The 24,389-nt window shown below is 50.6% G+C and overlaps 1 protein-coding gene across 11 annotated transcripts in view; it reads right to left on the bottom strand.

The window, feature by feature from the left end:
• Window positions 1–24,389, bottom strand: part of IQSEC2 (IQ motif and Sec7 domain ArfGEF 2) — a 95,680-nt gene that overhangs the window by 22,656 nt on the left and 48,635 nt on the right. For 10 of the 11 annotated variants that reach the window (XM_077989056.1, XM_077989058.1, XM_077989050.1 and 7 more), the window contains 3 exons: window positions 5,680–5,941; window positions 4,304–4,705; window positions 68–963 (listed from right to left, as the gene is read on the bottom strand). In XM_077989056.1, the coding sequence (XP_077845182.1) occupies window positions 68–963; window positions 4,304–4,705; window positions 5,680–5,941 (1,560 nt within the window). Of the gene's footprint in view, window positions 1–67; window positions 964–4,303; window positions 4,706–5,679; window positions 5,942–7,958; window positions 9,193–24,389 lie in introns of those variants that run through there. The other variant, XM_015127488.3, reaches the window with a different exon arrangement.

Here is a 24,389-nt window from a genome sequence, read left to right on the forward strand (position 1 = left end):
TCCCAGGAACCCAAGTACCCGTGGCAGGGTAGGAAAGGGCGAGCAGGCTAGAACGGGCAGCACGCACTTGTTGAAAAGGTTGAGGCCGATTCGGTAGTGCCGCCTCTGGACCACATCATTGTTGAAAGCTGGCGAGTCCCAGCTGTGCCTTGTCTCCCGCTGGTAAGTCTGCTTGCACAGGCCGGTGGCCGGAGGCTCCCTTAGACTGTCCCGAGAAGAGGAGCCGGAGCTGCAGTTGATGGTCTCATTGGAATTGCTGGAGCTCTCGAGGCTCTCATTATCTCCACCATCAGAGTTCTCGCCTGCTGCCTCGCACTTCCCCAACCTCCGACCCCCAGCCACACCACTGGGCCCAGTGCCACTGTTGGGGGCTGGTGGCAGGGGCCCTGGTGGGGCTGGGGCTGGGCCCTCAGGGGCTGGGTAGTGGCGGTGTGGGATCGGGGCCCTGCCTGGTGGCCCCTTGTGCTTCAGGGTCCCATGGGGGCTGCAGCCATCAGCCTCATACACCAGCTGGCGGTGGACAGAGCCGCGATCTGAGCGGTCACTCAGGTCCACGGAGCTGTCACTAGGAGGCTCAATGGTAAGCAGGGGAAGGTGGGCGGCCCGCAGCCGGAAATCCCGGCACTCCAAGCACCCGGGACCCCTGCGAGTGCCTTCCTCACGGCTACCGTCTTCCCGGGTTCCTGATGGCACTGGTGGAGGAACTGGCGGGAGAGGGGCTGGCGCCCAGAACTCGGGCCGGCCCTGGGGTGGGGGTTCTGTGCTGGGCAGTCGCTCAGGGGATTGTTGGGGAACTGTGTCATCCAGGTAGAGGGGAAGGTCACTGAAGGATGTGGCCGAGCTGTCCTCTTGCTGTTCCTTTGACTCCCGCTTCTCCAGCTGGGCTGAACCTGGCTCCTCAGACATGGGCCCTGACGGGTGGCAGTTCAGGGCTTCGTCGATGGATTCAGCCAGAGACTTTACCTGTGCAGGCGGGGGAGGAGAGGAGGGAAAGGGAGAGAAAAGAAAGAAAGATAAAGGGAAGAATGGTGGAAGGTGGGAATGAGGGAGGGGGGTAAGGGAAAAGGGGGAGTCTTCCTGGTAGGTCAGCAAGGAGGGTGGATTCCCCTCCCCCAGCCCTGACAAACTCCCTGTGGTCTATAAAATGACTCCCAGGGAACCATTGTGAGCTCACAGGAGCTGGGACTAATGCCCACGAGTTCCCCCACTCAGCTCATACCCCAATACCTCCTTTGTGTCCATTTAGACTCAAGCCAAATGTTACCTCCTCCCTGATTCAAGCCACATTCTTGCCTCTGCCATCCCCGAGGGTAAACCAAAATCCCAGCTTCCTCTGTGGGAATTCTCTTAGGAAATCCATAACATTTGACCTTGAGCGTCTGGACCACAGCTGGTAATGCTCTTTCCCTGTGGTATCCAGACTCTAAACTGACCGCTCATGATCCCTGCCTCCTGGTATTCACACCCTAGGGTACCACATTGTACCAGAGTTAGTCTGTGTGACAAACAGCATATGGCAGAAGTGAATGTATGCCACTTCTGAAATTAGGTTTTAAAAGACTGCAGAGGCTGGGCATGGTGGCTCATGCCTGTAATCCCAGCACTTTGGGAGGCCAAGATGGGAGGATCCCTTGAGCCCAGGAGTTCAAGAAAAGCCTGGGCAACATGGCGAGACTCTACCTCTACAAAAAATAAAAACATTAGCTGGGTGTGGTGGTACACACCTGTAGTCCCAGTTACTCAGGAGAGTGAGGCAGGAGGATCACTTGAGCCCAGGAGTTTGAGACTGCAGTGAGTTACGATCACGCCACTGCACTCCAGCCTGGCAACACAGCAAGATCCTGTCTCTAAAATTTTTATTTGTTTTTTTGAGACAGTCTCGCTCTTGCCCAGGGTGGAGTGCAGTGGCACGATCTCAGCTCACTGCAACCTCCAACTCCCAGGTTCAAGCGATTCTCCTCCCTCAGCCTCCCCAGTAGCAGGGATTACAGGCGCGCACCACCATGTTTGGCTAATTTTTATATTTTTAGTAGAGACGGGGTTTCGCCATGATGGACAGGCTGGTCTCAAACCCCTGACCTCAGGCGATCCGCCTGCCTTGGCCTCCCGAAGTGCTGAGATTACAGGTGTGAGCTACTATGCCCGGCCAAAAAAAAATTATTTAAATTTAAAAAAAAAAGACTGCAAAAAAATTTTTTTTAATTTACAAAATTAAAAAAAAAATTTAAATGACTGCAGCTTCCATCTTGAGCACTCTTGGTCGCTTGTCACTTGGACTCTTTCTCTCAGACCCCCCAACCTGGGGAAAGCCCATCACGAACAGTCCTATAGAGAGGCCCACAGGGTGAGGCATTGAATCCTCCTGCCAACAGCCAAGTGAGTGAGCTTGAAAGCAGACTGCCAGCCCCAGTCTAGTCTTCAGATATTGCAGGCTCTCCCTACAGCTTGACTGCAACCTCATGAAAGGCCCTGAACCAAAACCACTCAGCCATGCCATTCCCAGCTTCCTGGCCCCCAGAAACTGTATGAGATAATAAATGTTTATGGTTTAGGCTCAGTCTCTTGGGTCAGTTTTAAGCTACCAAATTTGGGGGTAATTTGTTACACAGCTAACAGATAACGGATATACTTCCCCATCAGACTTCAATAGCACTCAGAGCTGGGATCAGACCTGGTTCCCAGACTGATCTCCTATTCCCCATTCCTCCCTTGAGGGATGGATCCAGGCCTGGTTTCTCTTTCTAGCTCAGCTCAACACATTGCTTGACACAGAAGAGATGTTCAATTAAATCTTTGTGGTATGAATGAACAGATAAATGATATAGATCTTCCCTTCAATATTCCTGTCCTTCCCTCCACCTCTTCACCAGGTCCAAGGAGGCATGCCCAGGCTGATGGCAAGGCCAGATCATAGAGGTTAGAGCAGAGTGACTTTTTCGCTTATAAAGCTTCATCCATTCATTCAACAATCTCTACCAAGTACCTTCTTGGTTTTAGGAAGAAAACTAACATGTACTTAGCAGCTACTATGTACTAGGCGTTTTCATATATATTACCTGTACAGTTGCACTGAGTCTTCCAAATAGCTCTAAAAGGGTTTTCTCTCCATTTTATTTTCTCTCCATTTTATTGATCATGTTTCAGTGTGGTTAAACAGTTTGCCAAGGCCACACAGTTGGGAAATGGCAGAACTGGGATTCACACCTGGGCAAGTATGTTGACACACCCCAACCCTAGAACGATCTCCCACTACCTTTACTGCGTTACAATCCCACCCCTCCAAGCTTTTGCTGATGCAACGCCTATGTAAGCAACACCCTTCCAAGTATTTCTAACTTGCTAAATCTTTTCTGTCTGGCAAGGCCCATCTCCAATGCTGTTTTCTCAAGTGGGTTTTCTGTGGTTCTCCCAGAAGAAAGTTACCTCCCCTTCCTCTGGGTTCCCAAGGTACCATACATTGTACTATATAGCCTTTCTCATGGCTCAGAGCACACTCTACTTCAGGAGACAGTAATGCACACATGTCTGCCATTTCCTACTGCACTGGGATCCTTGAGGACAAGGACCAATCTCAGTCTCCTCCTCTATTAAATGGGAATAATAATCCCTGTCTCACAGGTCTGGTGTGAGGCATACACAGCACTGGCACACAGCAGGAGCTCATTACCTGTGAGTTAAGCTTTATTTTATAGTAGATCAAGTTCCAAGTAGTGAGAACTTTTTTCTTATTTGTTCTATACACCCATATATATTTTTTCCCACAAGAAGGGAACAGCATGGAACACCCATATTTGTAACTTGCTTGTTTTAACAATGTAATTTCTGGCTGGGCGCAGTGACTCATGCCTGTAATCTCAGCACTTTGGGAGGTCGAGGCAGGTGGATCACCTGAGGTCACGAGTTTGAGACCAGCCTGGCCAACATGGTGAAACCCTGTCTCTACTAAAATACAAAATGAGCTGGGCGTGGTGGCACATGCCTGCAATCCCAGCTACTCCGGAAAGTGAGGCAGGAGAATCACTTGAACCCAGGAGGCGGAGGTTACAGTGAGCCAGGATCGTGCCATTGCACTCCAGTCTGGGTGTCAAGAGCGAAACTCTGTCTCAAAAAAAAAAAAAAAAAAGTAATTTCTATCTTGCCAGTTCTTTCTCATTATTCTCACAGTCCCAACTCAAATGGTAGCTATTTGCTGTTATTAAACGCCTGTCACGCAACTTCTTTCAGTTTGCAATCTAGGTAAAAAGTAGCAGGAGTAGCCAGAGCATGGGGATGGAGAAGAAAGGCCCTTTTCAGGGATCCTGACCTGTTTGGAGAAGGAGTCCTCTAGTTCTGTGATGTCATTAGAAAACTCCCCAGATGTGGTGACGGAGCTTCCACCACCATCGATGCCCCCACCACAGGAGCCCCCATATGGGAGCCCCCGTTCAAGCCGGTGGCTCCGGGCACCAGCCATGGCACCCTCGTCCAGCGAGGCAGGCTTGCCCTCGAAGTACGCGGGGTTCTGTGCCTTCTCATACTCCTCAAAGGAGAACTGCATCCGCATGTTGGAAAGGATGATGCGGCGGGACATGCGGCTCTCTGAGGCTGAGCTGCGTAGCCGCTCAAAGTTCTTGTTCATGCGGTACTGGCGGAAGGCTGTCTGGATGGTCCTGGCAGCTCTGCGGCTCAGGAAGGAGCCCCCATACTTCCTCTCCAGCATTTCCACCTGGCAGAGAAGGGTCGAGGGGAACAAGGTCAGAAAGTCATGGCAGCCTCATCTCCCTAGGCACTAAACCACACCACCCCCACTGGAGTCACCGCTGACTGCTTACAGCCACCAAAAGCGCCAGGCTAGGTGCTCAGTGTTGTCTCCTCACTTGAATTTCAGATAACACTGGTCAAATGGGATTGGATTATGTTTTGTTTTCTTATTTGCAAGAAGAACATATTGATCATTTGAAAACAGGAAACAAACAGAGAAGCCGATAAAAAGAAAGCAAGGTAAAAATACATGGAGAGCAAGAAGGAAAGAAAGGAGGAAGAGAGAGAATGAGAAAGGAGAAAGAGAGAGGGAGAGAGAAAGGAAGAGAAGGAAGGAAGGGGAGGAGGGAGGAGGAAAGGGAAGGAGGGAGGGAGGGAGGAAGGGAGGGAGGGAGGAAGGGAGGGAGGGAGGAAGGAAGGAAGGAAGGAAGGAAGGAAGGAAGGAAGGAAGGAAGGAAGGAAGGAGGGAAGGAATTACCTCCATTCCAAACACCTAACTAGAATATGTCCTTTGGTTTAGGGTATATGTTTTCGTATATGTCCTTCCAGTTTTTTCCTATATGTAGTATTTTGTTTTCCCTCCACCTTTTTTTTAGCTAAATAATCTATTGTATGGCACTCTTCTGAAAAGGTCAACTGATATGTGTGCTTCCCGTTAGACTGAGTTTTTTGGGGACCAGATCCAGGACTCATTCACCTTTACATCTCCAAGACCTGGGCAGGGAGCTCAGTAAATGTTTCTTGAGTGAATATAAGCCTCAGTGGATGGGTGGTGAATGAGTGCATCCCCAGTGGGGTGAAGGGTCCTGGGCCAGTCTTCTCCAATTCCAGCCTCATTATCCCTCCCTGATTCCACCCCTAAGAGCCACATCCCAAACCCTCCCCTGGCGCTCTCTTGCATCCCGACTCCCATTCCCAACCAGACTGCCTCTTCTGCACCTTCTTGTCCTGCAGGTCTGTGGAGAGTTCATAGCTGTCCGATAGGGCCTTGGAGCGCTTTATCTCCTCCTCCTCCTGCTTCCTCAGGGCGACACTGGCTGGCTGGAGGCGTGCCCGTTGAGCCCAGGGAAGGCCCACTCCAGCAGGGGGGCCCCCCATGTGGCTGCTGGAGGGGGGCAGCTGGCTCAGCCGGTAGGGGGGTTGGCTCCCAGGACTATCAACCGCTGTGCTCAGGTCACTGCCTGGGGCATCACCCTCCACACTGTGGGGATGAGATAAGATGAGCCAGGATGTTGGGACAGGAGAGGGGCCTACTGGGCCAGACTGAGAGTGGGTGAGCCAGATCCCTGCCCCCCATCCCATCCACCCCAGCTTCCTCACAGATATAGGGACCCAACACTTACAGGCCAGGGTGAGTCCTAGCTCTTGGACTGTCTCCCCACTCCCACCCAAGTCCCTTCCCTTCCAGCCCCCTTGCCTTCACAGCAAGATCCTCTTAGACTCCTTTCCCTCAAGGATCTGTTTGGTCCCGTCCTCCTCACCCCTCACAGCCTTCTCCCCGAGACCACTCCCCTCCCAGTCTTGTCTCTTCATGCCCTTTTTTCTGTCCCCTCACAGCTCCGCCCCTCCCCACAGACCTCTTCCCCTTACAGCTCCATCCCCTCCTGGCCTTGTCCCCAACACAGTGTGCTGTGATTTCCCTCCCAGTCCGAGTCCCAGCACCACCCCAGATTAGCTCCTTCGAAGCGCCACCCCCTCCCAGCCCTGTCCCAGCTGTGTGAGGCCCACCCCTGCACCCTGCCCACCCAGACGCTCCCCTCACCTGCCCAGCCCTGCCCCCTGCAGCCTGGCCCCTGCCCCCTGGTGCCTGAACTCCAGGCCAGGCCAAGCCAGTTCCCAGGGTTCCCTGGCTGCGAGGGCAGGGCCAGCAGCAGGGCAGGGCGAGCAGCGACAGTGGGAGGCGCCTCCCATCCAGCATCCTCACAGGTAAAGAGCAGCCCTGCGGGGCAGCTTCCTTTTTCTCCTCATGGCCTCCTCTGCTCAGCTGGGGGAAGGGGGCAGGGGGGTCTCCACGCGTGGCAGGAGCTGGGCCCCGGGATTGCCCGCCCTGGTTTCCCAGAGCTGTTGTTCCACCAGAACTGCTCCCATGGTGCCATGGCAACCAAGCTGCCAGGGAACCCAGGTGGCGACAGAGCCCAGGCGCCTTGAGCCGAGCCTGCATGGTGAAGAGCTACAGAGGTGGGGAAGACAGGGAAGGAGTCGGGCGGGAAGGAACACGAAGGTGAGGCATGGAGGAGGCTGTGGGGGGAATAGGTGTGGCTGGGACCCAGAGAATGGTCTCATTATGGGGGGCACAAGGTTGGAGGCTCTTGGCTGGTAAACAGGCAAAGGGGTCCTCCCCAGCCCCTATTTGGCAGAGGGGAAGGCAAAGGGCAGAAATGGGCTGGGGTGGGTACTGGGGGGGACCCTACCAGTGCAGGAGCTTGAGCTGCAACAGGCCTGCCAGCCTCGCAGCAGAGCGCTTTGCACTGGGGGCTGGATGTGGCGTGAAGGCTGCGCCCACGAGGCCCGGTCGCGGGCTGCAGCACCCTGGAGCTCGGCTCCGCCCTGGGGGGAGCTCCCACCCATTGCTCACCCTCCACCCCAAATTCTCTTCCCTCCGGGGCCTGGGACGGTGGCCCTGACATCACCGCCGCTCCAGGGTTCAGCCCCAGCTCAGCCCACTGCCAGAACTGCAGGATCATGCCCACTAATCTCTCAAACCTCCCCTCCCAGCACACGGCTCAAGCCCAGTTTTGATCAACTGTCTCCTGTACGCGTGAACCATCATCTATAACTTCCACTGCTCAGAAGAGATAGCCCAAGTCCCTTATTCTGGCATTTGAGGCTTCTCCAAGATACAACAGCTACTATTTATAGACCATTTAGTACATTTAGGTACCATTGTTACCACTTCACACTGAATAACCTGTTTACTCTTCAAGACAACCGTATGAGATAGGTACTGTAATTGATCTTCATTTTACACGTAAAGAAACTGAGGCCCAGAGAGGTTAAGTAACATATCTATGGTCACACAGCCACTAATGATAGAGCCCGGATTCAAATCCAGGCAGTCTGACTCCAGAGCCCACACTCTTAAACATTAAGCCATACTTCAGGGTTGGCTGCCAGCCCCCTACTCCATCCACCTGTCATTCCAGCCTGGCCCAGATCCTCCTGCTTTTCCCAAATGCTCCACTGCTTTCTATCTCCAAAACTGCTCATACAGTACCTACCACTTGAAATGCAATCCCCATCGTCTCCGCCATCTGCAATCTGAGAAATTCCCCCACATCCTAGTTCCGTCAAGATTCAGGTCATATGCCACCACTAAGAAGCCCTCCTGAATCCCGCCTCCAGCCAGAAATTATTGCTGATCCTGTTCAGAGCTCCCACACACAGCACATGTCTGTCCTGCTTTTTATGGCACAGGTTAGCTTTGGCAAAGCGTGACAGCTATTTGTGTTCATGACTCCCAGAATCCCAGCTCAGGAAGAGAGTTTGATAATCTCCCAGCTAACACAGAGCACACGGCCTGGAACACAGTAGGTGCTCAATAAAAGCTGCCGTCCAGAGGGAGTCAATGAATGTGCTCAGGAGGCTGCTCTAAGAAATACTTTCTCCTGAACTGTTACCATAGCCTCCAATCTCCTCTTCCAACCCATTCTTCACCCTGTGGCCAGTAACAGCTTTCAAAAGTACAAATCTGGGCCAGGCGTGGTGGCTCACTCCTATAATCCCAGCACTTTGGGAGGCTGAGGCGAGCATGAGGCCAGGAGTTCAAAACCAACCTGGGCAACATGGCGAAAACCCGTCTCTACTGAAAATACACAAATTAGCCGGGCGTGGTGGTGGGAGCCTGTAATCTCCTGCTGAGGCAGGAGAATCGCTTGAATCCAGGAGGCAGAGGTTGCAGTGAGCCAAGATCGCGCCACTGCACTCCAGCCTGGGAGACAGAGCAAGACTCTGTCTTAAAAAAACAAACAAACAAAAAACAAACAAACAAAAAAAACCCAACAACAACCAAAAGTACAAATCTAGGCCAGGCACCATAGCTCATGCCTGTAATCCCAGCACTTTGGGAGGCCAAGGCACGTGGATCACCTGAGGTCAGGAGTTCAAGACCAGCCTGGCCAACATGATGAAACCACATCTCTACTAAAACTACAAAAATTAACTGAGCATGGTGGGCCTGTAATCCTAGCTACTTGGGAGGCTGAGGCAGGAGAATCACTTGAACCCAGGAGACGGAGGTTACAGTGAGCTGACGTCGCACCACTGCACTCCAGCCTGGGAGATAGAGTGAGACTGTCTCCAAAAACCAAAAAAAGTACAAATCTAGTTGGGCACAGTGGCTCACACTTGTAATCCCAGCTACTCCAGAGGCTGACATGGAAGGATCACTTAAGGCCAGGAGTTGAAGACCAGCCTGGGCAACATGGCAAAACCTCATCTCTACCAAAAATACGAAAAAATTATTCGGGTGTGGTGGCGGGCCCCTGTAGTCCCAGCTACTCAGGAGGCTGAGGCACAAGAATTCCTTGAACCCGGGAGGTGGAGGTTGCAGTGAGCCAAGATTGTGCCACTGCACTCCAGCCTGAGTGACAGAGCGACACTCCATCTCAAAAAAATAAAAGAAAAAGAAAAAATTAGCCAGGCGTGGTGGCACGTGCCTTTGGTCCTAGCTACTAGGGAGGCTGAGGCAGAAAAATCGCTTGAGCCCAGGAGGTCAAGGCTGCAGTAAGCCGTGATGGTGCCACTTCACTCCAGCCTGGGCAACAGAGTGAAACCCTGTCTCAAAAACAAAAACAAAAACAAAAACAAACCATACTAACCTAAATTCTCTCACTAAAACCCTTCCACAGTGCCAGATAACTCACTCAACAAACAACAACTGAGCACCTTCTGTATGCCAGGCACAGTGCTGGGTGCTGGAAATATACTAGTGAGCAAAATGCACAAGAACATTCTCAGGGAGGTGATGTTCTAGCGAGGGAATGGGTGTGGCTGTGACCCAGAGAATGGTCTCATTATAGGGGGCACAAGGTTGGAGGCTTAGAGAAGAAAGAAACCAGTAAATATATCCTGCCATTTCAGGTAGCGGTGAAGTGCTAGGAAGGAAAATAAAGCAGATTGCAAAAAGGTGCTGTTTGAGATGTGGTACTCAGGGAAGGCCTTTCTGGAGCAATGGCATATAAGCAGAGTGCTGACGGAAGTGAGAGTAAGTTGCATGGCAAAGGCAGTAGCAGTTCAGAGAGAGGGTACAGCCAGTGCAAAGGCCCGGAGGTAGAACAGAGTGAATGAGAGGAGATAGGAGATAAGATCAGAGAGGTCATGGGGGCCAAATCGGAAAGGGCATGAGCCTACAATAAAGACTTTGGTGTTTGCTCTGATTGAGGTGAGCAGAGGAGGGACATGATCTAACTTGGGTGTTCCAGGAACCAGCAGCCATGGGATAACCTTCAACTTCCTCAATGTGGCCATGGATGGCTCTCCTGACTTGTCCCCCCACCTCATATATTCTCTGCCCCATTGCCCCAACCTGGCTACCTCCTGCTCAGCCTTCAACACTCAGCTCAGGTGTGCCTTTCCATGCCTGCCTGCCTGCTCCACACAGGCTGCCTTACACCAGCTCCTCTCGGGCTGCTGTAGGGCCCTGTTGTCACCTCTAATTCCTAGGACAAAGGCACTACTTAGCTCATTGAATTCTTGAAACTTATCAAGGCAAGCACCATTAGCCTCATTTTATAGATGAAGACACTGAGGCTCAGAGAGGTGATATAAACTTGCTCAAGGTCACATAGTTACTAAGTAAAAAAGCTAGGATTCAAACCCAGGGCCCAGGCTTTTCATGACATCTTGCTGCCTCTCCTCACTCCCAGCTCTGTGCTGCCCCTGGCTCTGCACTCTTTGGCAATTCCTCCCTTGAGAGCTCACCCCCTGTTTTGGTTGCAAAGGGAATAGTGGCAGGGAGGTCGGGCTGTCAGCACAGCCTCCCACAAGGGAGCCTGGCAAAAAAAAAAAAGGAGGGTGCTTGAGGGTGTTGCTTCTGATATCACACATACTGCTGAAGAAACAGCACTGGGGATGTGGAATCCCTCAAGTCAGAGCCCCCAGAACAACACTCGGGAACATGCTGATCACGTGGAAAATCTCTCTTCTTTTTCTCCCGCACACATACACACACATGCGCACACAGAGACAGAGAGCGAGCCTGTTGTAGAGTAAGATGCTGGGCAGGCCGAGGCTCAGGTCCTGACTGCCACTGACCAGCTGTGTAAGCCCAGGCATGTCACTTTTCCTCTCTGCACCTCAGTTTCTCATCTGTGCAGGGTCAAGCAAAACCAATTCCTTCTTTGGATTCCTGGACTTCAGAAAGGGTCTGGGAGCCGCCCCCCCGCCCCCCCGGACTCTTCCCAGCCAGGAGCAAAACATCTGCATGTGCACACACACACACACACACACTCACACACATGCACGCAGAGGGACAATAACACAGACACATCCAAAGGCAGACAAACCTAGAAACAAAAACACATCCACAGACACATGAAAATAGACACAAACACATGTAGACATGCACATATACGGACACGATCACACACACACACACACACATGCCCATGTGCACTGTCTGCTGGGCTATTCTGTGGGGGAAATTGGAGAGCATCCTCTGCAGAGGGGGAAATAAGCTATGTTACACAAATAACCACAGTACAAAGCAGAAAGTTATCAGGGCTGGGGAACAGAGGAAGTGCTGGGGGAGTGCAGGAGAGAGATCCCTTCTGTTTGGGGGTGGTTGAGCAGAATAAAAATAAACTCACACTTACTGCGCACCTTCCCTGTGTCAGGCATTTTCCACACATTATTTAATCTGCATGGCAAACGTGAGGGAAGAATTAGGATTCCTATTTTGCAGATGAAGAAAAAAACTCCAAGAGGGGAAATGACTACCAAAGGTCTCAGAGCTAGCAAGTGGCAGGACAGGGATTCAAACCCCAAAGCTTGTGCTAGTTCCTCTGCTGCCTGGAAGGCTTCCTTGGGGAGGAAGCTTGTGGACTGGGTCTTGCCTGGAAGGAGTTGGTAGAGATGAAGAGTGAGGGAACATTGTGTGCCAAAGCACTAAGATGGGGAGAAGCAGTGTAGGATGTTCCACAGGGATCTGGGGTTGGCCTGCCCATGGCAGGGGCACTAACCCTCCTCGAATGCTGCTCCTGATGGGAGGTCTTCTCTCCCTCCTTCCCTTTATTGGCACTGCCCGGAACCAGGCAGCCAGCAGGGGATGGGATCAGGATGCAGTTGCCATGGAAACGAATGGGGGCTGTTGCCATGGATATCATAAGATGAGGGCAAGAGGAAGCTAGGGATGGTGAGGACTATCCCCATGACAACTTAGGTGGCAGTGGGGGGAATGGGATGGACCGGAAGTAGAGACAAGAAGACAAGACGAGGAGGTCACTGCACCTGGATGGGGCCAGGGGCTTTGGGTTCTGGAAGGAGCAGACTGGGCCAGAAGACTGGACCCAGTGGCAGGGGAGAGAGGAGGCAGGGGGACTGCAGCCACCTCTCCCTCCAATATTTCTTCGGCAAGCTAGTTCTGCTGCCCAATCCCAGTGTCACAGGGATTCTAAGCCCGAGTCCAGCCTCACTTCGCACAGGAACTGACAGAGGAGAAAGAAGCCTTTGAAGGAGCTGAGCTGACTGGGTATGCAGTGGGCATACACAGGCTTTGGGAGCGCACAGACCTGGGTTTGAATCCCAGCTTTGCTGCTGTGCAGCCCTAAAAATAATAGTTGTCATTTATTGAGTTGTCATTTTGCTAGGCTGAGCAACTTTGCAAGGTCTGGGTTGTTCTCTCTGAGGAGGACAGCACAGATGATGAAACCTGCCCAAAGCCTTGAAGCTCGGCACTGGTGGAGCCAAGATTCAAACAAAAATGTATCTGAACACAAAGCTCGTGCTCTTAGCACCACCCCACCCTCCGTTGCAGGCACTACTGAGCAGTCCCTCCAAGGTACAGTCCTTGCATTCTTCATCTCCCCGTGCCTTCCCACAGTGGCACACAAGGGATTGGATGCTGGGTAAATATTTGTGGAGTGGGTGAATGAGGAAGCAACCCAGGGAGAAGCAGGAAGGACTGAGTTTAGATGGAAGAAGCCCCTGACTTCAAGAGCAATGACTCATGAATGTGGCTGGCCAAGGGTGGCAGAAGATGCACAGAGCTGGGATGGACTGGACGGACTAGGCTTTATGAACTATCCAATCCCACAGACCCAAATGGAGGTCTAGAGAGTCAAAGTGACTTGCCCAGGGTTGCACAGGACAAGAATCCCCCTCACTTCTGGCCAGCATCCCACTCTTAGCTTCAGAAGCCCCTCTGAATCGGGCCTGTCTCCCCACCTCTCACCTCCCACCCTGCCCTGTAAGTTCCTCAGTGTCATAGGCAACAGCAGGCTACTTGCAATTCCTATACTACAGCAAGCTGATCCACATCACCAAGCCCATGCTCATACTCTTCCTTTGTTTCTTCTGCCCAGAATGTCCTCTGTCTCCCCTTCACCCCTGGACTTGTTCGGTCTGGGTGAGCTCATCTTCATCTTGCAGTACCCTGAGCAGGTTGGTCCTTCTGGGAAGTCAATGCTGACTCACTCCTGCCCCTCGCAGAACATGACAGGGTCAGTGACTCCCTCCCCTGTGTCTTGTGCATACCCATATATCACAGTCAGTCTTTCTCCCTGGCTAACTTGTGGTTCTCTCTTAAAGTGTCCGTCTCCTACCCCACACCCCCGTCCTGTTTCCCAAGGGCAGCGACCCGGTGCGATTCACCTTTTCGAACCTATGGCGCTCATGCCAGAGCTAAGCACACAGCAGTTACTCAGCAGCCACCCTGGGTCCTCGAAGACCACAGGTAGAAATCACGTGTGTCTGTGTGTGTGTGACCATCCTGCCTGACAACTGTCACCCTAAAGGCCACAGCCTCACATGCTTAAAAGCCACCCACACCCAGCCTTGTGATTACATCCACCAGACACACACATCAAGGCTGCCAGGTACATAAAGTCACCACTTCACACAATCAACCTCACACTCAGAATTCCTCACACCCAGTCTCACATCATCACATTTCCTCAGCCCTGCAGCAGTGTGCACAGTCTCGCGACCGTGAGACCTGCAGAGCCTCGTGCAAAGACATGTGTGAGGATGCCCGGGCACATGGAGACCATGCGTGCACACATATTTGTCTCACGGCTGATCAAAACCCTGCCCCCTTCCCACAGCACAAGGCCTCTGCCCGATTCAGTCAATTCAGTTGCCCATAGGTCGGGAGGGCCATCTGACCCTGACTTGCCTCCTCCCTCCATGTAGTTGAACTCCCGTCCTCACCCCCACACTTGCTTCTCTCTCCATTCAGTGGAAGGGTGGAATGGTCTCCTCGTCCCTAGTCCCAGGTCTCCTACATTCACACACCCTGGAGAGCGGAATGAACAGAGTAATGTACCCACCATTCCCCTGCATGACCCTGGAGTTCTCCCCTAGGTTTTTGTCTATGTGGTCCCTGTCTCCTGTAATGCCTTCTCACCCCTTGCCACCTCTTCAAACCCTTACCAGCCTTCAAGGCTCAACTCTTGCACCGCTTCCTCCAGCAAGCCCTCCTGGACACCACATCTCCCCACCCACCTTGACATCTCCTTCCTTTCTGGGCCAGGAACAAAATGTGCTTGTTACTGAAGCCATTCCTGTCCAGTCATTTTAACCCTTTGCATCCTTCCTACTTTCCCAAAGGATTTCTCATCTCCCATCTCCCCCGGGAGATGGAGAACTCGTAGAGGACACAGCCACTGTCATGCTTTCAAAAAAAAAATCTTTTTGTAGAGATGAGGTCTCACTATGTTGCCCAGGCTGGTCTGAAACTCCTGGCCTCAAGCCATCCGCCTGTCTCAGCCTCCCGAAGGGCTGGGATTACAGGTGTGAGCCACCACACCTGGCCTCTGTCTTACTTTGGATCTCTCACAGTATTTAGCGTCAGGTCTTGTACCCAGTAAGGGCTCAAACAATGCTTTGTTGGGTAGAATGAGGAAGAGTAAATAAGAGAGACAGGCAGGGAGGGAGGGGAGAAATAAATGAGACTTTGAACGGGTGAATGAGTAGATGAGTTGAGCAAGTAAGGCAATAAGTGAGGGAAGGAGGTGAGGTTCTAGGAAACCTAGAGGTTCAATGTGATAGGGATGCTGAAGGGAGGGAGGAAAGAAAAGACAGGAGAAAACTCTCACTTGGGCCTTAATCAAAATAAGAACCACCAATCACAGCACACTTGCCCAACAGTGCACAAGCCCCTATGCTGGACTCGTGTTCTTTCTTGTTAATCTTCATGACAACCCAGAGAGGTAGATATATTCTCACTGTACTCAGGAGGAAAACAAAGCTCAAGGAGAAGAAAAAACTTGCTCAAGGTTATACAGATGTAAGTGGCAGAACCAGAAGGTAAACTCAGATTTGTCTAATACCAAAGGCTCAGAGAGGAAAAGTCAGGGGTATGAGCCCACTTTGGGGTCTCCCGGTTGTGCTCCTAACACAGACACATCATGGAAAGTGTGAGTCCTACAAACCCGTAAAGGACATCTTCCACCCTCCGGTTGACAGCCTTCTGGGAGTCTTAGAACCAGCCTCTGGCCAAGTGCAGGGAATATTTAGGGTTGCTGCATAGGGGGGAAATGGCTTCCTCTCAGATTCAGAGATCCCTAAAGTTGTAGAATCAGAACCTTAAAAGTAAACGATCAAAGAATCTAAACATTGCAGAATATTAAAATTGCATCTTCAGAATTTGTTCAAATGGTAGAATTATGCAATCTTAAAACCACAGGATTGGAGAATCCCAAAATCACTGCATTGTAGAAATAGAAATCATACAATTGCAGTGGAATGTGTCACTGAATCATTGTCTATTAAATTCACATAATCATAGCTTCTTAAAACTGTAGCATCTCAGATTCACAAAATGTCACAGCTGGAAGAGCCATTGGAGACCCTCTAATCCAACCCTTCTCCTTTCTACAGATGGGAAAACGACATGTCAGAGAGGTCACGTGACACGTCCAAGGTTAGCCTGCCCGTGTTGGGAGTCATTCACGCATTTATTGAGTGCCTCCTGGGTGTTGACGAAACCACGAGTCAAACCCTACTCTCTTTCCCGGCCCCTATTCCCAGTCCTGAATAGGAAAGAGGGCAAGGCCCTGGTGGGGATGGGAAGAGGGAAGTAGGGGTGGGTGGAATATACATCAGACAGAGAGAAGAGATCAGCTTTTATTGATGGAAATTCCTTTGTACACAGCAACACGTACTCTGAGAGGCCTTTTCCTCCTGATCATATTTACAGAGCACTATGGGAGTGGCAGAGGGCGTGGGGTGAGGCCTTCAAGCAGTGGAGGAGATGGCAGCAATGGCCACAGCAAGGGAACAAATGACAGGGAACTAGACAGGCTGGGTCCTGCCCCCGTCTGGTCCTCTGAGCCCTAGGCACCCTGCATCTCTGTTTGTGCTCACAGAGGACAGAGGTAGGTCCTTGGGATGTCATTTGGAGACCTCTCCAGTAGTGGCAGGCTCCAGGGTGCCTGGGAAGTGGGAGTGCGGGTACAGGAGGGTCCAGGTTCCAAGCTCCAAGCTCCAAGTTCTGCTTCTCCCACATTTTAGTCGGACCTAGGGCTCCAGCTCTCTTTAATTCAGGGGCTGGAGTCCAGAGGAGACAGCAGTGGGGATGGGAATTCCAAGAAGGAGGTGGGGGGAGAAAGGGGTATGATGCTTGCCCATCTGGTTCCTGAAGCAGGGGACAGGGTCCCATGGGGGATCTGTGTGGGCATGGGCAGGGGGAAGGAGGGGCTGGTTAAGGCTTTTGCTTCTGCATAGAAAATGGCCCTTGTCCTCTCAGTTACCGAGAGGAGGGACTACTGCACTCGGAGGCCGGACAGCAGAACTGGTGAGCGTCTTCCTCTTCCTCTTCCTCAGTCTCCTCCTCCTCCTCCTCTTCCCTGGGGCCAGGAAGGGCGGGGTAGAGGCCACAGGCGGCGGGTGACAGAGAGAGGCAGAGGCATTAGTTTGCAGAGCAGGGGAGATACGCGAAGGGCCAGGACCGGAACCAGAAGTTGGGACGAGAATGGGGGTCAGGGTCGGGAGGCCAGTGTGATGGATTATCCAGGGCCACACCCAACTCAGTGTGCTGGGACAGCCCTCCCCCACACCCAGCCTGGGCTCAGTCTTAAGGTCACCCTCAGCGTATATCAACTCCCTTTCTAACCCTGCCAGGTGCCTGACCCTCATTTTAATATAATAACAGCAACCTGCTCTCATTTTGCACGCATCATCTCACTTAGCCCCTACAACAGCTCTGCAGAGGAAAATTTTAGAGATGAGGAAATTAAAGCTCAGAGAGGTTAGATAACTTGCTCCAGGTCACACAGCTGGGTAAGTGGTAGAGTCAGGATTTGAACCCAGAGTTCTCAGAGCTCCAAGTCTCAGACTCATCCCACTAGGTCCTTTGGGTGAACTTGGCACTATCTCTAGAAACCCACCCCGTTCTTGAAGGACGAGGATTTGTATTTCCTGAAGGTTCGGGCTCAGGAAAATGGGAGATACTTGGAAATGGAGTATGGGAAGCCCACAGCTTTGGAGGAAACAGACCTGGGTTCAAATCCCAGCTCTACAAGTGGTTCCAGGCTATATGCCCTCTAGCGCATTACTGTCACTCTTGGAGCCTCAGTTTCCTCATCTGTAAAAATGGGGCTCGTGATGTGAACCTCCCAGGACTGTTGCAAGAGCTAGAACATATATCAAGTGTCTGGCAAACAACAGCAATGGGAACATGGTGGTAATTATTGTTAACTACTCGTAAGCCAAATCTAATTCCCAAAGTGGCCGTCTGCCCACACAGAAGCAGCCATAGCAGTGGGAGAAGAGTCACTGAAGGAACAAGCACCTATCCCTAGGGTGCTGCTGAGCAGTACCAGGGGCCAGGCTGCACGTGGCATTCACTGGTGCTGGGCTACAGTTTCATATGGTGGATGGACAGACAGTTGGGATGGGAGGGGACTAGGTGGCTTGGGAGTGACAAGGCTGACCTTCTGGGGACAGGCAAGGAAACAGTTACCTTCATTCCCAGACCCCTTGGCTCAGGGGATGCAGGAATTATGGAATCCAGGAAACTGGAAGAATGGGAAGAGGTGGGAAGGAATGCAGACAGGGAAGGGAAGGGAAAGGAAGGGAAGGCACTGCTGTCCATCTGATGGACAGACAAGCACACACACGCACGCACACGCCTTTCTCAGACTCAGAGCTCCCTCTGACACATTGTTCCACGGACTTCCTGAATCAGCAAAATCACATGAAGCAGTTCTGGGCAAGTAGCCCTCCCTTTCTGAGTGTCCCATTCCTCATCTATAAAAAGAGAAGATCCACACCTCTCGAGGCTGTCATGAGGAACAAATAATATTCCATTCCCACCCCTCACTCCCCTCTTTTCCAGGCCAGGCCACTGCTTCCTCTCCCCCTAACACTGCAGTCACCTCCTGATTTCTTCTCCCTCCATTCTTGAACCACATTAGCCTTCCTAAAGCCCACCTTCAAGCATGCATCTCTTCTACTCAGACACCCACTGCCTCCTGGATAAAGTTCAGGGTCCTCAAGTTGGCATTCAAGGCTCTCCCATCATATGGCCTTACCAGGCCTTTCCTGTTAGATGGCAAAAGCGCAGGCTATGGAGTCAGATGGACCTGAGTTTCAATACCAGCCCCATCATTTACTAGCCGGATGACCTTGGGTTCATTTCTTCACCATTCCAGGACTCACTTTCCTTACCTGCAAACTGAGGAAATACCTATTCTGCAGGGTCCGGTGGGACTAAAGGAATTCAAATATGTACTAAGCAAGGCTGGTGCTTAGTGCATGGTAACTATTATTATAACAACCATTATAGTGGTATCCATGTTCCTTACTCACTCATGCCCAGCCTTCATCAAGCTAGCTTGTTCATTATTCCATCAGCATGCCCGGCCTTTTCACATCTCTATGTGTGTGCTGATTCTGTTTCTTCCACTTAGAATACTCTTCCCTCTGCACAGGTCTTTGCCTATTACCATCCTTTCTGAATTTCCTGACCCAGCTCAAGTGCCACTTCCTAAGGAAGTCCTAGCCAGAAGTATTCTCTGCTTCCTCCCAGCTCCAGCATCCATTCCCTTGGCCAGGGCTCTCCATTTGTTGCTTTGAACTTTCCTGAAGCATTTTTTTCACTAACCCCCCAATACCCTTGTATCCCCACCACTACCACCGCTTTGCTCCTCTGTAAGAAAGAGGGGGCCCCTCTAGCATTTAAGGCCAGTCTCTTCACCTGGACTCTGAAGCCCATCCCCATTACCTCCTCCACAATAATCATCCCCTCTCCCTCCTGCGTTTTCAACCTCTCCCCTTCTGTTGCCTCCTTCCTATCAACATTTATAGAAGCTCAAGTCTCTCCCATCTGGGAATAAAAACCCTCTATCTGCCCCCACATCCCCCTGTGTCCCTCTCTCCTCTTCACAGCTAAGCTTCTTCTTAAGAAACCCGTCTACACTGGCCATCTCTGTTTCACTTCAGTACCTCCCACGAGCTCTTCGACCCACTGCAATCTGCCTCATGCGCCCACCACTCCACGGAAGCTGTTCTGAGGAAGGTCGCCCAGGCCCTCCTGATGGTTAAAGCCAATAGACTCTCTTCCGCCCTCAGCTTACTCCCCACAGGCTGCAACATTTGACACTCTTAACAAGGCCCTCCTCTGCTAGGCCCTTTCCTTCCTCTGCTTCTGTGAGCCCACCCCCACTGCTTTTCCTCCTACTGCTCTGACCCCGCCCCCATTTCTTCCTGGGCTCCTTCCCTACATGTTGGTTTCCCCGTCCCAGTTCTGCTCTGGTCCTCTTCTCTTTCACTCCACACTTTTTCAGTGATCTCATTCCATTTCATAACTTCAGGTGTGGATCCCTCTCCCGGGTCCCGGACCCGTCGAGCCCAGAGCTTGCTGGACAGCTCTACCAGGACGGCCCTTTGGGCCTTCAGTTCTCATAGGGATCTCTGACTTAGCATCTCACCATTGTCCTTAAGGCACCACCATTCATCCAGTCACCTGAGCCCAAAACATACCTTGGAGTCACCCTAGATTCTTCCTGCCCCCTTAGCAAGTCTGTCACCAATTATTGTGGACTCTACCTCCTAAATAGCTCCAAAACATAGACTGTGATGTCGTCCCTACCATCTCATCTTCTACTCCTCTCGCTCCTTCTTCAGCCTTTTTCCCATCACACTGGTCTCCCTGCTGCTCCTCAAACAGACCAAACACACTCTTGCCTTGGGGCCTTTACACCCGAGGTTCCTTCTATCTGGAACATCGTCCCCGAGAGGTACAAGGCTCACTCTTTTACCTCCTTCAAGCCTCTGCCCAAATATTTTCTCATCAGAGAGGCCCTCCCTCTCACAAGGCACCCCAACATTCTCTACCTTATCACCCCAGCTTTATTTTTCTTCATAGCACTTACTGACATCAGATACACTCTAGACATTTAGTTGTTTATTTATTTATCTGTCTCAGTCACTGTAAGATCCATCAGGAAAGGCATCTGTTCTGTTCAGTGCTAAATCCCTAGTGCCTAACACAGTGCCTGGTATTCAATAAATATTTGGTGAATGAATGAATCCAACGCCAGGCATGAACATTCTAACTTACTGCGAACTCCAGCCTCGGTCATCTCCACCTCCTCCTCTCTCCCCAGTTACCTCTTCAGTCTCTGACTCCAGTCCTCTCTTCCTCCTGATCACCTCTCAAATCCATCTCCTCGGCTCTATGCCCACGACCTTGGCTTCTCTCTCCCTTGAATTACTGCAATAGCCTCCTCCCTCATTTCCCTGCTAAAATGCTAATTTGATCATGTCACTTTTCCTCTTTTCCTACTCAAGAACTGTTCATGGCTCTCCAGCTGCCTACCAAAAAAATAAAATAAAAAGCCTGTACTCTTCAGACAGCTGCTTGAGGTAAGCCTGACCTCTGCACCCTCCAATGTCTGATTTCACCTTGCTCACCTCCAGGCCTTTGCAGACACTGTCAGCACCTCCTCCCCCATCTCTAACTCTCAGAATCCTCACGGACCTTGAATGACTGGCTTAAACACAGCTTTCTTCAGGAAACTTGACCTGACTCACAAAGCAAAAGTAATTCCTCTGCAAAATCCGCAGGGAAATGAGTATTGCCAGTGTCATTTGGGATCTCTGAGAACCAGGGGTAGGATGAAAGTTAGTAAATATGTCTGAGACCAAGGACTCTGGATGCTGGGTGAGCATTAATAGAGGTTCCCTTTTCCCCTTGCACTATTACCCTGGCATGGACTCACGTCCCTCTGGCCCTCTGCTAACTTTGACTCATCCTCGCCTCTTCCCTTTCCCTCACCTTACACATCCACAACAGTTTATATCATCTGACACTTCTATTGAGTCTATCTCATTAATAACTCTCAAAGGATTTGGATTCTATAATTTGAAATTAAAATGCTTCTCAACAAATGGTGCTCACTGGAGTCGTGCAACACAGTAGCCCTGCTCAAATCCATTTCTTCTCTGCCAATACCCCAGTTTAGGCCTTCCAGCTGGTCTCCCTGCACACAACCCATTTTTCATACTGACTGCTAATGTGATGTTTCTAAAACACAAATTTTGCCAAATTACTCTCCTATTTAGAATCCATTCAACTGACACTTTGTCACCAACAATATTGGTTCTCAACCTTTTTGGGGGGAACGCAAACCCCTTTACCAATTTAATGAAAGCCATGGACCATCTCTTCCACCAAAAAATGCACATAGGTATATGCATGCAACATTTTGCATTCAATTTCCGGAGGTTCGTGGGTTTCCTGAAGCCCATCTGAGACCCATGCACCCCAGGTAAAGAACCTCCGGACCTTCCCAATAACATCCCGTTTCTTTTCCATGTGCTATATGCTATTCCTTCTGCCTGGAGTGCTCTTCCACACTTCACCCTTCTGTCCCTGGCTCTTACTTAACCTTTAAGACCTAACTCTTAGGCTGAGTTGACTTGTACCAGCCCCAGACAGGGCCAAATTCCTTCCTCTGGGCTTCCATACCCTTCAGTGTTCTCCTCTGTCAGAGCCCTTCTCAATCTCCCTGAGTGACTGGGAACTCATGGAGGGCAAGAACTGTTACCCAACAGAGACCCTGGTCACAGCAGTACTCCAAAAGTATCTACTGAAATGAACACTAATAATAGCTACTCTTTCCTGAGTACCCATTGTGTGCCAGCCACTCAAATTCTGAATGCATTCATCTGAATGAGCTCAGTTCATTCAGTAAATGAACCCCATGATGTTGGTGGTATTGAGTCCTGTTTAACAGATAAGGAACTAGGCTCAGAAGCGTGAAGTGAGTTGGTGAAGGTCAGCCAGCTAGTGAGTGACAAAGTTGGGATTGAGATTGCCATGAATGCCATGGCAAGTAGTGGTCCACCATGCCTCACTGCCCTGGACTGTGAGGTTGATTAAGAGATGGTATCAGTAGAAGAGGACCAAGAACCAGGGCCAGAACTCCCTACTTGGAATCCCTTTCCCAGGAACGCCTACGCTTATTTTCCCTCCTGCATCACCTTTATATAAGCCAAGACCAGGCACCTGGTTCTCTCTTCTTATGATGCAACCTGTGTACCCTGTACTCCTCTCAGCCTTCTCATCCCAAAGCCCTGCTATGGTCAGGCCCATTCTTTGCTCCAGAACCATCTCCAGATACACACAGCTTTGAGATTGAATCCAATCCAATGCTACACAGTTGGCTATGAGGAAAACAAGACACAAGTAGTCCCCCCTCTTCTAGAGCTGACAGTCACCCAGGAGCCTTCCATGCATTATCTCCAATACTAAAGACAGCCCTAAGAGGTAAGTTGGCATTAGCCCCATTACATAGATGAGGAAATAGAGGCTCAGAGGATAAATGACTTGCCCAGAGTCACCGAGTTGGTAAATGGCAGAACTCGGGCTTGAATAAAGGTACTGACTCAACTATTTTTCCCGTATGAAGTCATCCTGCTTGGAAGGGCCAAAGAGTGAACAAGACCATTTCTGGTGGAGGAAGGGGATGAAGGAAAGCTAGCACTCTTCCAAGACTCAGTACAAACGTCCCCTCCAGTAGGAAGCCTTCCCAGATGGGGTTAATTGCCCCTCATCTGGCAGCCTTCTGGGCCTACTTCTGTCCCATCCCAAATCACACTATGGTGTCATTGTCTACGTGCCTTTCTGCCTTCTAGACTTCAGCTCCGGGACAGCAGGATCAAATACAATTCATTCCGGTATTCCACCAAGGGTCAGCACAAGGCCTTATCTAAAGCAGGCAAGACAGAATACTTGCTGAATGAATGAGGTGGTATCTGAGCTAATTATTAAAAGGATCTAAACAAAATCTGAACAGCTGGATACAGGGAGAAGATATAAAGGAGGAGGGAAATGAATTAATAAAAGCAAGGAAATTAGACCAAGGAAAAAGGCCAGTAATTTTGAAATTATGACAGGGTGTTCATAACATGTTTTCATTGTTGTTATGGGGGCTATCTTTTCCTTACAAAAATGGGATCATACTATAAACCCTGTTCTTTTTTTTTTTTTTTTTTGGGATGGAGTCTTGCTCTGTCGCCCAGGCTGGAGTGCAGTGGCGTGATCTCAGCTCACTGCAAGCTCCGCCTCTGGGGTTCACGCTGTTCTTCTGCCTCAGCCTCCTGAGTAGCTGGGACTACAGGTGCCCGCCACCACGCCCGGCATTTTTTTGTATTTTTAGTAGAGACGGGGTTTCACTATGTTAACCAGGATGGTCTCGATCTCCTGACCTCGTGATCCGCCCGCCTCGGCCTCCCAAAGTGCTGGGATTACAGGCGTGAGCCACCGCACCTGGCCTATAAACCCTGTTCTACAACTTGCTTTCTCCATGTAACAGTAAGTCTTGTAGATCTTGCTGTGCGAGTATACAGAGATCTACCTTTTTTCTTTGGATCTGCTACAGAGTAATCCATAATATGGGTATATCATGGACTAAGATCTATTCTCTACTAATGGACATTTAGGTTGTTTTAATTTTTCAGTATCACAAGCAATGCTGCACTGAACATCTCTGCATATGTCTCGAAGTATTCTTGAGGGTTAGATTCTCAAAAGTTGAACTGCTGGGTCAAAGGGATGCACATTTTGTTTAAAGTACACATAAAAGTTATTTCCGTTACTTTAACATGTTTGCAGACTGGCTACAAAGAAAGATTATTCCTACTCACATAATCTTGTCTTTCTTTTGAGAAGCATATATCATGCACCTTTTAGTTAAGAGTTGGTTGGGAATGATATCCTACAAGGGCATGTGATAAAGAGTTGCACAGTCTGGCTTATGTTTGTAGTTTAGATTGCGGTGTTTTAGAAAAGGCCTCTGGCTGGCCAAGTTGGGGTCCTTCTGGAAGCAGTATCTTGGAGAAATCTAGCTCCAAGATATGGTTCTCAGCATGGAAGAATTTAGGATTCTGGTGGTAACTGACAAACCAGCCTCATAAAAAATGTTACCAATTTGCACAAGGTATCTGAGAGGTTCTGTTTCTCCAAAACCCTTCCGATATTTTTA

Source organism: Macaca mulatta, chromosome X, assembly GCF_049350105.2.
Source record: "Macaca mulatta isolate MMU2019108-1 chromosome X, T2T-MMU8v2.0, whole genome shotgun sequence".
NCBI classification, from domain to species: Eukaryota; Metazoa; Chordata; class Mammalia; order Primates; family Cercopithecidae; genus Macaca; species Macaca mulatta.